Source organism: Anastrepha obliqua, chromosome 4 (assembly GCF_027943255.1).
Source record: "Anastrepha obliqua isolate idAnaObli1 chromosome 4, idAnaObli1_1.0, whole genome shotgun sequence".
NCBI classification, from domain to species: Eukaryota; Metazoa; Arthropoda; class Insecta; order Diptera; family Tephritidae; genus Anastrepha; species Anastrepha obliqua.
Window position 1 is genome coordinate 93,974,324 of NC_072895.1, and position 16,331 is coordinate 93,990,654.

The 16,331-nt window shown below is 38.1% G+C and overlaps 1 protein-coding gene and 2 non-coding genes across 3 annotated transcripts; all 3 read right to left on the reverse strand.

Moving 5' to 3' along the window:
• Positions 1-205: 205 nt before the first annotated feature.
• On the reverse strand, positions 206-1,606 carry LOC129245442 (uncharacterized). Its single transcript, XM_054883610.1, has 2 exons — positions 1,050-1,606; positions 206-978 (listed from the first exon to the last, which is right to left on the reverse strand). The coding sequence occupies exons 1-2, from the start codon at positions 1,588-1,590 to the stop codon at positions 302-304; spliced, it is 1,218 nt and encodes a 405-aa protein (XP_054739585.1). The 5' UTR covers positions 1,591-1,606; the 3' UTR covers positions 206-301.
• Positions 1,607-14,334: 12,728 nt separating this feature from the next.
• On the reverse strand, positions 14,335-14,408 carry Trnai-aau (transfer RNA isoleucine (anticodon AAU)). The gene has a single exon. It is a non-coding gene; the product is annotated as a tRNA-Ile (tRNA).
• A 554-nt stretch (positions 14,409-14,962) lies between these two features.
• On the reverse strand, positions 14,963-15,035 carry Trnak-cuu (transfer RNA lysine (anticodon CUU)). Its single transcript has one exon. It is a non-coding gene; the product is annotated as a tRNA-Lys (tRNA).
• Positions 15,036-16,331: the final 1,296 nt, after the last annotated feature.

A 16,331-nucleotide genomic window follows, 5' to 3' on the forward strand; every position in this document is an offset into this window, starting at 1 on the left:
ATTTGTACGCATGAAATCTTCATCAAACTCCTCAAGAACTAACTACTTGGTAAAAAAACAAAAAGTACGTTTTTGGAAGCACCAACTGATTTCCAACTGAGCGTCAAACGTGTTAACCTTCAAATATGGGGCATTGCCTATTCAAGATGAATTCATAGAAATAAACTGTACACACCAAAAAAATATTATATTCTTCTTCTTCACAAACTTCATTTATTTCCAATGCAAACTCTTTTTATTCAGAAGAAACTTAGAGTAAACAGATTCAAATACCAGCACCTGCACTAACTTTCGCAAACTCCTACGCCTCTGCGACGGCAGGCACCTCTTTTACCACTTTTCTAAATTCCGATACACTACAACAAACCACAAATCCCCTTTTCAACGTTTCCGAAAGCCAACTGATCTCAGCGCATTTGCTCTCACAAATCGGTGCATGTCTCGAAGCTGTCACACTACAGTCCACCGCATGCGCACTAGCTTCGTTGTATACACCAAAAGCCGTTGCCTTATCGTCTTGCTTCACGACGACCCACAACAGTTCGGGCACTGGGAATTTTCCATGTTCACACGCTGCCGGTTGTAGATAGAGCTCCAGCTGCTCACCATTAGCACCATGCAGCACTTGAATGCCATGACTACCCACATAAATATCCAATGCTGCATTTTTAGTTGCGTGATGGTGTGCAAGTATATCTTGCTTGAGCGTCGTCCATGCCGCAAGATCGTCATGTGCAACAAAATAATTCCAACCCAGTTTCTTCACTGCGTGAAATTGTGTACTGCTCAGCAAGAACTCATCCACATAGTTGGCTTTCTGTGGGAATGGAACCTGTTCCAAATGTAGCGCTTGGCGTATACGCTCATAGATCTCATCGACCTCATAGAAGCCACGCAAGAACTCACTTCTGTAGCGTCCATCGCGATGACGGCGTTTGGTTAGAAAGTCTTTGGGCAGTTGTTGCTGGTAAAGGGAATCTGGTAAAGTTGTTCACAGTTAAAAAAAAAACAATAATGATGCGTGATACTTAACATAACACCCCACTTACCCGTGTCATTCAGCTTAACATGCGCAAATATTGTACGCCCCTCGCCTTCATCGTAGCATGCCTCGCCAATAATGTGCGTCAAATGATCCTGTGGATTGACGTAGCCAAATGCCACCGCTGTCCATGCCTGATTGATGCAACCATTCACAGTGCTTAACACCTCTTCGACAGCACGCAAATCGCAACCAAACTGATCCACCGCTTTCGGCCCCTTGTTCGCATCCGATACGTCGCCACTCAATGCACTAAACTTGCCGTCGCTTTCACATTTCACATTCAAAACCTCCGCGCGGTTATAGTTTTTCAGATAATTAGGTCCGCATGAGAGTATGGCCTCTGCGCCAGCAGGTAAATGCACACTTTCGTATTCTACACCTGGATCCACTTGCGTAGGATACAACTCGCCGTTGGGTTTGTAGATCAATGGCCATTGAATGCGATTGTAGTGTATGGAGCCGATGGGCACAATGCACTCATCGAGTGTCGTAGCCACATCTAACGCAAGAGTTATAAGAAAAATTCCATAAGCGACTAAACCCATCTCGAGTTGGCAAACTTTTGACTGAGATGCTGTTTACAACATGACATTTTATTCAATTCGAGTAAGAGATTTCAAACGAAATGCTTGTAAGCTTCAGTTGTTTCCTTATCAGCTTTGTTCGTTTGGTTTTTCTTGACCGCAGAACAGATTTTTTGATTCAATGCATATTTATGGGTTTCTTGTTGAAAATGTATTGACCTCAAGTAGCTGATAAGTTCAAAGATAATTTCAAAGGTGAACAATAAATAAAATGCATTCTTGAGTAAATACAGTTTGTGTAAGAAAAAAGGAACCACAATTATTCTTGAAGTATAAAAGATATATATTTAAACAATTTTTACATGAAAATATGTACAAAACTACGAATCGCAATTACTCAATAAGCCATGTAGTCTCCCTCGTTGTCGAGTATAGCATGGCATCTTCGCGGCATGCTTTGAACCATCTTTTCTGCGTAGCTCATCACCAAGAGGAGCAGATTTTGCGAACTTGACGTACGAGTTGCTTTAAATCGTGAAATGGCTTTCCAGAAAGATGCGCTTCCACACATTTTCAATGGGATTGGCGTCTGGGGACTGGGAAGGCCAGTCCATTACTGTGGCGCTATTTTCCTGTTTCGTTGTTTCTCAATGCGTTTTTCTGAGAGCCGTGGCTTTGATGATATGGAACGGTTGGTCGGTTCGCCTCCTTCAGTTGTTGTTCGATGGTGTTGATACTCACATCTATTCTCTTTTTAGCAAGAATTGTGCGTGCTTGGCGTAGTCGAAAAGAAGGGTCCCGCTTAAAAAGTTGGACGATCAGTTTATCCTGTTTTTTTGTCGTCACTCGCTTCAAGCCGCGCTGGGAAAAGTCAACAACATTTTTGTGCCGCTGGCTGGCTGTAGATAGCTGCCTGTTAGGGGTCTCGTAATGGTATCAAAACGGCGCTTTAGTGCTACTTGGGGAGAGCCAGACTGGCACTTCAACCATTTCACCTACCTACCGCTGATTTCACATCACAACAAACTTTTTCGATTTTTTCATCACTTTTGCACTTTTCATAACTTTATCTTTTTGCAATATTCGCAATATTTTTCTCGACCAATTTGTTGATGCCGTTCCGCGAAAAATCGCTCGGTCTAGTGTCAAAGAAGTTGTTGAGCCAGTTTTAAGGATCTTTTTGTTATCGAAGGTAACGCCCCTCATATGGTTTGGCAGGGAGCGGAAAAGGTGATAATCAGTCGGTGCAAGGTCCGGAAGATACGGCGGATGCTGATAGACCTCCCATTCGATCTCTTGGACTTGCAGTGAGGCTTTGACGACTTGTGCAACATGGAGCCTAGCGTTGTCGTGAAGTTGTATGGTTTGACCAAGTCGAACAAGACTTTTCAGTCAAATAGCCTCATTCACACGGTGTACCTGGGCAATGTAGAGCTCCTTGTTGATCGTGGCATTCTTTTCCAGCATTTTCCTGTGCACCATGCCCCCCCAGTCCCACCAAACACATTTCATGATCTTCTTTGGATGAATATCCGGCCTTACTCTCGGTTTTGGCGTATCTCCTGGAGCCACTTACTTCTTTCTTTGCCTCATATTTATGTATAGACACCATTTTTCATCTCCCGTGACGATTCGGTACAAGAAGCGCTGTTTAGGACCGCATGTTGCTCAATGGCGGGCGAACTGCTGATAAGCAATTTTAAGGCCACTTTCTTCGTTTTTTTCGTTGAGCTCGTGAGGCACCCAAGCTCCCAATTTTTCGGAAAATAGAAAATTACTGAAGTAAGGTGATTGAGAATCGTTTTGTGATTGAGAATCGTTTTCTTCGCCAATTTATGGTGTGTTTGTCGACCGTTCTCCTTCAAAAGTGATTTGATACGTTCTTCATTGAATTAAGAAGGCCTTCTGCTGCGGGACGTGTCATCGACGTCAAAGTCGCCATTTTTGGACTTTGCAAACCATTTCCGTGCTGTAGACTCGGGCTGCTTCGGCAACTTTTTGACCACGAAGATAAGCAAAAATGTCGAAAATGTTGGTTTTTGCCCCCTGGGTAATCCATTTCTAAGCTTAAAAATTAATAAAAAATTAAATAGCTCAAAAATTAAATTAACATATATAGTTTTCCAGAGCATAAGGAGTTCCTTTGCCAAACAAATCGTTGTAAAATAAAAGAAAATATATAAATGCTATGAAACTACTCCCCAACCCAATACAAAGTTTGGAACTTTTCATTGTCTCAGGCGGCGATGATGTGGGGATGCAGAATTTCCGCTGAATTTGTTCAGCTTCTTGATTGGATTATTAATCTCCGCTAGACTAGGACAGGATGTTGTTATTTTGCTGCTGATTGTTGTGCTGCCCACTTCGAAGCTAGATTCTAAAAAGAGATAGTGACTTAATTATGTGAGCACTAGTGTGCATACGTGCATATGTATATAGATAGAGAAGCAATCACTTTGTTTACATTGCCAAATTCTGAGTATTAATAAAATAAATTCAAGTCGAGCGATAGTGAAAGTTGCTTGAAATGGAGTGAATCATACTATAATCTGTCATCTTTATTTTGAAATATTTATTATGCACAGTGTCTACCAGAGTTTATAAGGTCATAGAATCTCGCTAATTTTCTTTGCGGTACACAACATGGGGAGAATGAAGGTTCATGTAATTTATTATATAGAAGAGACACAGAAGTCCCATGAATTTTTTAATTTTTGAGCTAAATGCATGATTCAATTATTAAAGGTTTGCTCACTAGTGACTTTCGATTTTTGACACTCCCTTACAAAAGGTTGTATTTAAGAAAGTGAATAAAGTGGAACAAATTAAATCCTTTTTGGTAAAAATGGTAGCAAAAAAGTACTTTCTTACTTAAATGGAAACAAACTCCGAACGGTTTAAAAAATTAATGTTATTAAATATTGGAATGTAAATAATTGTAAAAATAGAAGTTATAAGCGGAAATTGCCAAGTCTAATATTAAAACAAGAAATTATTTCACTTATCCAAAATTTTATTTTGTGAAATAATTATTAAATTTAAAACCGATCGCGAAGTTGCGAATCTCCGCCAATATGAAACTATTTTGTTAAAATTAAATAAATAATTGACACGTACAATTCTGTTAGTTGGTTGGCTTAGATCCTCCTCCTATTTGTAGCGCGTGGCTTGATGTTGTACCACAAATGGAAGGACCTTCATTTTTAAGCCGATTCTGGCAGATGGTTTTTTATGAGGAGCGTTTTCATGCTGGTACTGTGCTTTGTTAAGCCTCCTCTTGACACTTCATTCATCCATGGTAAGGTGGCTCATTGGAAGCAAGTTCAGTCAATTCCTACTTTTTTATAATGAGAAATGCAATGCAATATCCAATTATTCTCTTTGTCGTAACTCTTTGGGAAATGCTAGCTCTTTGCAAAACATGAACTCCCTCTAAATCAACATATCACAAGAAATACAGCTTTGTAAATTCTCATAACCGTTAAAAAAGGGTTAGTGGCTTTCTCATTTCAGCACACAATTATACACAAATTCACTAAGATAAATTGCAATTTTGTTGCGCAAAGAGCACAATTGCAAAATTGGAACTATGTGCCAAAAAATACGAATCCGAACGGTAGTTAATTGCAAATTGGTTGCCGTTGAGAGCGACCTTTGCGGTTATATGTTGCATGAGGCATACCGATAAATAAATTAATCTCGCTACATCGCATGAATTTTGTAAAACGACCAAATTCATGTAATCATTAAAGATTTGCGGTTAGGGTTAGTCGTTCTCTCACTTCATTAAACAATATTTCACAAAACAAAACTCGCATTTTTATTGCGCAAAAAAACGCACAGTTGAAAAATCAGAACGAACTATGCGCAAAAAAATACGAATGCGAACGGAAGGAAATTTTAAAATGGCTACCATTGAGAGCGACCTCTATGATTATATATTGGGAGCTGCATAACCAACAAACAAACGAGTCTCGCCATGTCAAACAGCTGTGCGACAAAGAGTGGCCACATTTTTACATTTCTTGCTTATCATTTCGTGTTGCGCTCATCCTATTTTAACAATGTACATACAAAGCTATCTACATAATTTCACATTGCACAAAAATACGCTCTCTCTCCTACTGCCAGCTGCATTTATCGCTCAATTATCAAAAATGCTCTTGATTCCCTTTTATATTGTTTCTTTCTATGCTGCATACAGAGAACGCCAATAGTATATTTTAATTAACGTTCTCTGGACTGCACTTTGCATGCATTAGTGCAGAAAATATTTGCCGTTTGTTATTGAGCAGTGCATTCGCTTTATTGACACAACACATTGCCGCTGTTGTCGTCTTCGGTGGTGAAATTATTATTAATAAAATAAAGCAAAAATACATACACACATATGTGTGTACATATGTAAGTGAAAGAGTGCGGTCGGTGTACAGTGTACATACCTATTTAGTAAGAGTTAATACATAGTACAAATTTAGTGAAGTGTGTAAACAAAAGAGCAAAACTTATCAAGTTCATTTTGTGCTGTGTGGAAAAGGCATTTTGTTAGATGCTTTTATCAGCGCTAATAGATAATAGAAAAATATGTAGAAGAAGAGTTACGGCATTCAGTAAATGGTGAGCATATGACTTGCTCATCACTTGTAGCTATTATACAAATTAAAAAGAAAATACTTATCCACACACATAAATACATATCAATTGTAATAGTGCTGCGTAAGAGATTCCTTCGTGAATTTGCGTTGCTAAAATGCAACAGAGTGCAAAATTTGTATGTGCATAAATAGTTTTCGTTCGGCAAACAAACACACAGCCTGTTTGCTTCCGGTTTCGGTACAACGCTCGCGGTGGTTACCTGGTGGTGGTGGCAAGCGAAGCCCTAACAGTGCGCGCTTTAGCACGTCCGCCCCCTTTTTCACAGTTTTCATTTTATACGCTTCTGGCTAATCGACGACGTACTCGTCATTGTACACAGTTACATATCAACACATCTAACATTCGAACTCTTTGCTGACCCACTTTGATTGCAGTTTGCGGCTATGCCTTTCTCATCTATTCGATCGCGTCTCTCCTATCGTCGGCAGAACGATGATGCGGAAGTGGGTGTTGTTGGCCAACATCGACGTCGGGACTATGAAGGTATAACTGGCAGAGGTGAGTACAAGCAATGCTTTGTACCCGAACTGAAAAATTATTGAAAATTATTAAAATATAAATGAAAATAAATTAGTAAAATATTTGCTAAACGTAACTTATTTATAACTCTTATTGCAATTAAGAAATTCTTTGTCGTACCCGTATGAATCAGACATCAGCGATTTTTAAGGGTATTTTTTTTATGACATGATTCACTTGTTGAACCCAGTGAGCCTAAATGAGATCTAAGTGCGTGAATATACTCGTAGTTTGTATGTAACTTTTCACTGATACGTTTTAAGCGTGCAGTAAAACTGAGTAAATAATTTTTAATTCAAATACTGTGAAAGCAGCGGATCTGGATAAATAATGGCATAGTCCTATCTGGGTTAATAATTATATTTATCGAATATAAAAGGTGGTTAAGTTTCAAGGGCCGGTGTTGATTTTGAATAAAATACATTTTTTAGGAAATTATTGTCATTTCTCTTTATTATGATAATATTGGTATGGCTCAATTACGTATGGAACAAAATATCGACCAAATAGCCACCGCGGCTTCGGCGACACACCTCCATCCGATGGTCCAAATTTTCGATGACGCTGAGACATAATTGAGGTTTTATGCCGTTAATATGCCGAATTATCTCATCCTTTAGCTCTTGAATTGTTGCTGGCTTATCGACGTACACCTTTTCTTTCAAATAACCCTAAAGAAAGAAGTCCAACGGTGTCAAATCACATGATCTTGGCGGCCAATTGACATCGCCGCGTCGTGAGATTATTCGGCCATCAAATTTTTCGCGCAAACGAACCATTGTTTCGTTAGCTGTGTGACAAGTCAACAGGACGTTGAAACCACATATCGTCCACATCCATATCTTCCAATTCGGGCCATAAAAAGTTCGTTATCATCTCACGATAGCGAACACTATTCACAGGCCTCATTTTGGAAAAAATACGGCCCAATGATGCCGTCGGCCCATAAACCGGGTGCACTCTTTGTGGGTGCATTGGTTTTTCGGCAATCACTTTTGGCTTATCATTCGCCCAAATGCAGGAATTCTGCTTTTGACGAATCCACTGAGGTGAAAATGTGTCTCATCACTGAAGATGAAGTGCGCGATATACATTTTGACTTGAACGTCCGTTTTCATAATAAGCCTGAATAACTTTAACACATTGCGCGAATGTATATGTTTCCATGGTTAGAATTGAGTTAGTCTGAAATTGAAAAATGTCAAATGAAATGCAGAAAGAACTTGAGGTTTAGGTGTGGTTCACATTCAACATCGGCCCTTGAAATTTAACCACCCTTTACTTGAAAAAATTTATACTCTTATGCGAACCATATTGGCAAAAAAAAATTACTCTTAAGAAAAAACAAAAAGAAAAAAATATTGCCTCTTTAAAACAAAAATTTCCTCTTAAAAAAAAAAAACAAATGCCTCTTTAACTCTCTAATGCCCAAGAATACCTATGTGTATTTATTCTTCTAAAAGTCTGTTGGTAGCTTTGAAATACATATTTACTAAAAAAAAACGAGACCAACTTAAATAATATTGTAACAGAATTACATTATTTTCAATATATGTATATTTGAAATATTTTTTACAAAAAAGTAACAACAACAAAAAAAAACTGTCCTACACTGGATGGATTTCACAATTAAAACTATTATTATTAGCTGAGAATTTCTCTGCTAGCCAAACATCAAAGGAGAGTCGCAATGTGTGAAACGGGAGCTTTTCCTACAAAATTAGGTATTTTTGTACAATACCAAAGGTATAGTTCAGCCCAAAACCTTTTTTTTTTTTTTTGTTTTTTATAAGGAGGTTGATACATTATGACAGGTGCCGTCACACCAATGGCATGTATGACCCTAACACTATAACATTCCTCCTCATCGGCTCAAAGGCAAATGAAGGTTAGCTGATACTAAACTATGGAGATACGCCAGGCGAAAGCCTTCTTGTTGACGGTCCAACCAAAAGAGGTTTAGAAAACTCATAACCCTCCGTAAGGATAAACTGAAGATACTCACCGACGTTCTCACAGGCCAAGGCAGATTCACCTGCACAGGATTGGTTATGGTCTGTCTCTTGTCGTTTCTGCGACCAATCTCTGGAGACTCCAATACACCATCTCCTTGAATACAGCGCTAATAGCGCGGTGAAAGGTGTGACATCTCGGCCAATTTCAGGCAGAAAAAAGGTACATGCGCTCAGTCCAACCCAGCTTTTTCTTAAACTTAATAAGGAAAATAGGTTTAAATGAGGTACTATGAGGAATAGAGGCTTCAAAAGACCATGAGATCGAAGTGCAAACCTCCATTTAATATATCCACATATCTATCTATCAGCTCATCCGCTTCGCAGTTTCCCGCAATGCCATTATGACCAGGTACCCAGGTTAGCCTTATGTCAAAGAGTTCGGATGCAGTCGAAAGTGAAACCAGGCATTCCGTGACCAGTTTCGAGTTCACCATAATAGAGCCTAGGGCCCTAATTGCCGCTTGGCAATCGGAGTAGATGTTTACCTTCTTAACAATTATTTCGCAAGTAAGTAGCCAATCAGCTGCTTCTTTGATTGCGGCCACCTCTGCTTGGAACAAACTACAGTGATCCGGTAACCTGAATTTGAGTCTGATGGGGAGTTCTTTGCAGAATCCTCCTCCTGAAACCCTAACGTCCAACTTCAAGCCATTCGCGAACAGGTTCACCAAGCCCTGTCCCCAAGTGTTGCACCCGACCCACTCCTCTTTTGATGGGATATGCGTGGAGAAAGTTCCGTTTGGACTTAACGAGGGTATACACTAGTCCGTTATCGGAGGAAGAACCCAAAGTTTCTGAGGATACTTGAGTGTACGCAAGTGAAGTCGGGCCTGAAACCCAAACCTCTCAGCCTGATTTCGGTACGTGCAGCGGCAGTTTTACTCGTATGTATTATTACAGGACACAATCCATGTGGTCAACATATGACCACCATTAGAATCATTGCGAACACGAAGCAGGCAACTGCTTAGAGGAGGCGGCCCACTGAGGATTTTCTCTGTGAGTGTCCCGCATTTGCTAGAGCAAGGCTGCGAATTTTGGGTTCCGATGTCATGAGAATGACTAAAATTCGTTCGCTCAAACTGGAGGATATTTTCAGATTTGCCCAAGAGCCTGGAAAATTCTCACAGGTCTAACTACCTTTATTTCCCTATTCTATCCTATCTCTTTCGTTCTGTTACTCCTCTCCTTTCCTCCTTGACTATCTGCCCTTTAAATTTCCAGAGCTGTAAATACAATGGGCTTTTTAGTCTGAGTGTTTTAGGAGTTACCAAACCTCGCGGTGCTTCTTGGCTCGACTTTTCAAATTTCAAACAAAAAAGGGTAAATAAAAAGTTACAAGAAAATGTGCAATAGATTGTAAGTATGATAGTTTATTGAATCAAAAACTTGTCTATACTACTTCGTATAGTCTCAAGGTTTGTCCTAATTACAATTTTTGTTTCTTGAAAGCTTCCGCTATGTCATAAGCGGGTTTAAAGACTCCGATAGCGGCTAAATTTCGAAAATTTAAAGGTGTGTTCAATCACGCGTGGGCGTAAGTAATGAATTCGCGCAGTCACATGTGCGTATGACGGAATAAAGCGCCTAAAAATAGACTTAGCTTGTTTGTGTGTTAATGTGGCGTTTCACCATATCAGCAGCAAAAATATTACCGTTCCAACTGTAGGATACAAAAGCAGTTGCTATTAGCTGAATATACGAGTACAAATAAAAGACAGCATGCAAGCGGTTAAGTGAACATTTTTGAGTGTGGCTGTAATAACCACGCATGCACGCCTAAAGTTAGGCCAGCAATGTCATTAAAACTCACGTTAAATTACAAGATAATTGAAAAAAGAAGTGATTTGCAGCGACACACCTCGATTATAATCGCTGAATTCAATTCTTGGCTAGCTTCAACTATTCAAGCGGGTGTGAGTACTTTCGCACTTTAATCATATAATCCTTAGTAAACCTCTTCGTATTTTCATTTGACCTGTATGCGCCACTCCTTTTGCGGTCATTTTGCTATTTTTTTTGTAGTTAATGATCTTAGAAAGGGCACACCGTATATATATGGAGCCATTTCAGGGATGAGTTATAAAAAAAAAGAATAAAACAGCAAAATTTAATTAAACTTAAATTGTGAAAACAATGCTCATAAAATTTTATCTATTCTTTTTAATTTTCAGCTTCTCATATGTATGTATGTGTGCATGCACTTACTCCCAGCGACGTTACTAGCCCCTTACCATGCGATGCAGGTTTTTCTTTGTCGCTAAGCGGTTAACTTTTACTTGTTTAACATTTGCGGTAATTTTTTGTTTTTCGACTTAGATAAATAAACCTAAAAACCGCAAAACCCAGTAAATTTTAACTACATGTTTACATTTAGAAATTCATTTTTCAAGTAGTGATATACTATCATTTGTTGAGACGCTCTTCTTTCACCTATATTATACGAGGGTCGTTTGAAAAGTCCCTGCAAAGTCAGAGAGAAGGCACAACTAGCGCGTATCGAGTTTATATTTAGTTAGTAGCAGCTCTTGAAAGAACACACACCAAGTTTCAGCCAGATTGGTATATTTCTTTGTGCTTCTATTCTTCAAACGAGGCACCTTTGCAGAAACAAATGGCTATTTTTCAGACTTGTACATTTTTTTTTATTCGGAAGGCATCAAACAAACTATAACAGCGTTGGACAAAGTGTATAAGCCTAAAAGGAGACTATGTCGAAAAATAAAAAAGGTTTACCCCGAACAATTAAATAGTTTTTGATTTTGCATGAACTTTTCAAACGACCCACGCATATATAATATTTCCTTAAATCTTCTATCTTCTAATTTCATTAAAAATTCTCTATTGTTCTTGGTGTCGTTGGATTATTTTTCTGCTGCATAATGGACCCATAGATCTTCTACAAGATTGAGGTCAGTACTGTTTCTGAGCCAGCTTCAAGGTTTTGTATCCAATTCTTATTCCTTATATTTTTAGTTTATTCAAGTGCAAAATTTTACATTAAAAACAAAAAAAAAAATTAAATAAAAAATTAATAAAATTGCAATTAAACTTCAATTTTAAATTAAAAAAACAAGTAAAAAAAAATTAATAACAACAAGTCTCATAAAATTATTACTTCCTTACAGCGACACCTCAGCGACATTACCCTGAATCGTTTAAAAAATCTCGCCTTCAGTGCACTGCGGACGGGGTTCTATAGGATATTTGCTATGATAACTTCATCATCTTTATCTGCAATTTTTTAAATGCACCTGCATAAGTGGGCATCAACCGCAATAAAAGACGTTTCCATGGATGGCCAAGAAATGAAAAATCGCCATCGATAGCCAGATTTTTATATGACCAAGGACTGTCACTCTAGCAGCATCCCCCAAAAATGTCAGAAACATCTCAGAGGTGCCGTCACACCAATGGTATGTGGGGCACGCTCTCACTAATACTATAATAATCCTCTACCTCGACTAATTCTACCCTGGGACTACAAAAGTATAACCGTGGGTAGAGCCGTGTTTATGTCCAAAGACACAGCAGGTTCCTGCGTCCAGGTTCCTCTCTTTAGGCATATTAAGGCTATATGCAACCTATCAGCAACCAATGACAATAGTCGCCTGCGATTTCCCCCGAGCCCTCCTACATTAGAGAGGAGTCGCGTCAGGGCACTATTAATAGAAGCCGCCTTGGATCGTACATACATTTATTAAATGTTGCCTGAAACAAAGTTTTGTATCGATCCAGACCCCTGTTTCGAGATTATTCGGCGGCTACTTAAGTTCAGCTCAAAGGATTTTCGCCCTCCATCACTTTTTAGAACTGCTTCGGTTTTGTGACCTGCTAATTCTAACGTAGTCTCGTTAAGCCATCGTTGCACTTTTCCTTCAAGTAATCCAGTTTTGTATCAACTACCACCAGGGCAATATCATCGGCGTATTCTACAATTTCGGCGTTCTCCTTCAGAACTGCATCGTACATGGCGTTCCACAAAGTTGGTCCCAGCAAATTTGAACCCATCTGCCAGACATAACTGCTTGAGATGGGCCTCACCTTGTCTATTAAATATGAGTGCTCTTCCTTAAAAATCGTCTTTTTGGATAGCTAATTGCATACTGAACAATGAGAAATTTCCTTTATCTCGATATTTTTGGTCAAATAAAAATATATTTTAATTTTCGCTCATGTTTACTTCGTTAATTGATATTTATGCAAAAAAAAACAACCACGAATACTTACTAACTAATTAATGACGGCGAACAGCTTTGTTGCATTGAGAGCATCGAGTGCGGCGCTAGTAGTGTCATCGAGTGTGAATAATATTACCTTTCGTTTTTGGGCTGGTTTGTTTAATTACTGGCAGTCACGACATGTTAAAATTAAAAATACAAGTGAAGAGCATTTCCGAGAGTATGAGTTTTATTAAAAATAAAACGAAACTACTTCAAATCAGTCTCGAACCACTATGAGTATTTACTACTGTGTCCAAAAAATAAGGTGACATTGTATTTATTTTGAAAATTCTTTATTTATTCTTCCAAATCAATTTCATCCCCTTCAAAGTAATCCCCTCCCGACACAATGCACTTATGCCAACGTTTTTTCCAATTTTCGAAACACTGGTTGTAGTCACTTTCCGGGATGGCCTTCAGTTCCGTCTTCGTTGCGGCTTGAATCTCCTCTATCGTGTCAAAACGGTGTCCCCGGAGCGGTCTTTTGAGCCTGCTGAACAGCCAGAAGTCGCACGGTGTCAGATCAGGTGAATACGGTGGTTGCGGAACGATATGGGTTGAGTTTTTGATGAAATGATCACGAATTACGAGTCCAAAAAATTCAATGTTTTCGGTACCAGTCGAGATTTGACGCGCTTGAGGCCCAAAACATCCTTCAAAATGGTATTGACTGAGCCTTTCGATATGCCAACATCATCAGCAAGGTCTCTAATCGTTAATCGACGGTTTTTCAACACCAAATCTTTGATTTGTTGGACGTGAGCTTCGTCAGTTGAGGTTGATGGTCGCCCAGGACGCTCTTCGTCTTCGACACGTTCACGACCGGCTTGGAACTCACTATACCACTTGTAAACATTTTTTTTAGACATAGCCTCATCACCAAAGGCTTTCTGCACCATCCTCAACGTATCCGAAAATTGATTCCGCAAACAAAATTTAATGCAAATTCTTTGCTCAACAAATTTCGACATTGCAAAAAACGAGAAACTCACTTTTAGCAGCTCACAAAACGACGCGTATCTCAAACAGTAAATGAATATTTCACATGAAATTTGACATAGATGTCACTCACAGTACTACCAACCTAAAAAAAAAAAGAATTCTCCTAATCCTTCAAAGCGCGCAGTTTAAAATCAAATGTCACCTTATTTTTTGGACACAGTAGTATACATATATGTGTGCATGTATGAGCTAAGGCTTATGACATTTTTCTAGTATTATTAAAATGTAGCAAGAAATGTAGGAATTCATAAATTATACAATATATAAATTTGTTTAATAGAAATAAATTACATTATTCTCAAAATAATTGTTTTTTTTTTTAATAAAATAAAATTAAAAATAATTTAATGTGGCCCATGAGGGGATCGAACCCGCGACCTTCGCGTTATTAGCACGACGCTCTAACCAACTGAGCTAATGGGCCAGTTGTACACCTTAAGACAAATGCATCAATTGAAATCAAAGCACTTGAAGCAACTAAGAGTTTATCTACAGCAGAGAAGCGAAATACTGAGACCAGGAATACTCTCATTGCATACCAAGATTACTCTCATTGTATACGACGAATCTCATTGCATACCAAGAATACTCTCATACTCGTATGTAACTACACTCGTATGCATGCCCGTATGTCTTATCACACAATGTGGATGTTTTCCTTTTTATTCTCCTTTTGTAGCTAAACATTTTTTAATTGCTTGAGTGCCCTAAAGCACCTACAAATTACTACAGGTATTCCAATTATTTTATCAAAATAATACTTTATTAAAAGAACAATTTTTGCCTGCATTATAATATGTATGTACTCATAAGAATCAGCTAAAACAAAGTCGAAATGCTTTTGTGTAATTTCCCTTCTATACAATTTAAGCGAGTACTAAAAAATTTCAAAATTGTGGTGGAAATTTGAAAAAAAAAACTTAAAAAACAGAAAATTAAAAAACAGTTGTTAAAAACAAATCGAAAAAAATTGATCTGCGCCCAACGTGGGGCTCGAACCCACGACCCTGAGATTAAGAGTCTCATGCTCTACCGACTGAGCTAGCCGGGCATATTAAACATCTGGCTAAAATGCCTACTTCTAGTCACTGTCACTATAGGAATTTTTACAAGGATTGTAAGGAAAAGTATCAAACATAAAAAAACTGATTATCATGAAAATCATGTGGAAATTCAATTTAATTTGTTAAATAAGCAACGTACTTTGTAAACATAGACTAATTTTAAATTGGACACCCAGTTGAGTTCATGAAAATAGTAGTGAAAGAGCTTCCTATATTGAAGATCCATTCCTAATATTAACAGAACGTAAAGAACCGAATATAAATGTGGAATTTTATTAAAAGCTTTCTTAATATTATAGCTTCTTAAACAAAAATGTTTGTAATATAAAAATAATAGCGAGTTCAACTTCCAAATTACTTTTTTTATTATTATTATTCCATACTCTTTTAGGAGCTTAAGGGGTTACATGGGTTTCGTCGGGTAAAAAAAGGCCTATTTTCAATATTTTTCTATGTAAAAAATTATTTATTTAATTCAAAATGTTTTCTGTTTTATAGATACATATTTAAAGAATAATTTCTGAAATTTTCAAAAAAAAAGTTAACACTCCTCCATTGTGACGTCATTTCCGGTGACCCCTCGAAAAAAAGGTGTGTCCGCGTTGTCAGCATAACTCCTGACAGGATCATCTAAAATGAAAAAAATAGGTGTTTTAGTTAAGCCTATAAACTCGTGCTTGAACGAAGGAAAGAAGAAAAGTAAAAATTGGAATTTTGGCAGACATTATTCCAAAAAAATTATAAATTTCGGTCAAATTTGCTTGACATTTTTTTTTTTTTTAAATAGTTGTAATTGAAAAAAAATCCTTCGTCCAAGCACGAGTAAATTGTATCTCGAACACTTGTGTAAAATTTCATCAATATCGGTTAAGTAGTTTTCGAGAAAAACGCGTTTAAAGTTTTGAGTAACAATAAAAGTGGCTTGGAGCGCACACCTTCCAAAGGCTGTATCGCCGAAACTATTATTCTGATCGACTTCAAAATTTAGGATAATATTGTTGAGATTTCATAACAACGGTCCGTACCACTTCTAAGATGTGAAACTTGCATCTTTCAGTGTATACTCGACGAGGAAGGCCGGCCCATATGTTCCCTAGCGGATTTAAGTACGGGAATCGTAATGGCCTCCTTAATATTTTAATCTGCTTCTCCTGAAGCCAACTTCGGGTGGCGCGAGACGCAAATATGCTAGTGTTATCTTGCTAGAATATGGAATTAGGTGCTCCAGTGAATCAAGACCTTGTCGAAGAAATTTATGTCGCCATTTGCGTTCATACGCCCGA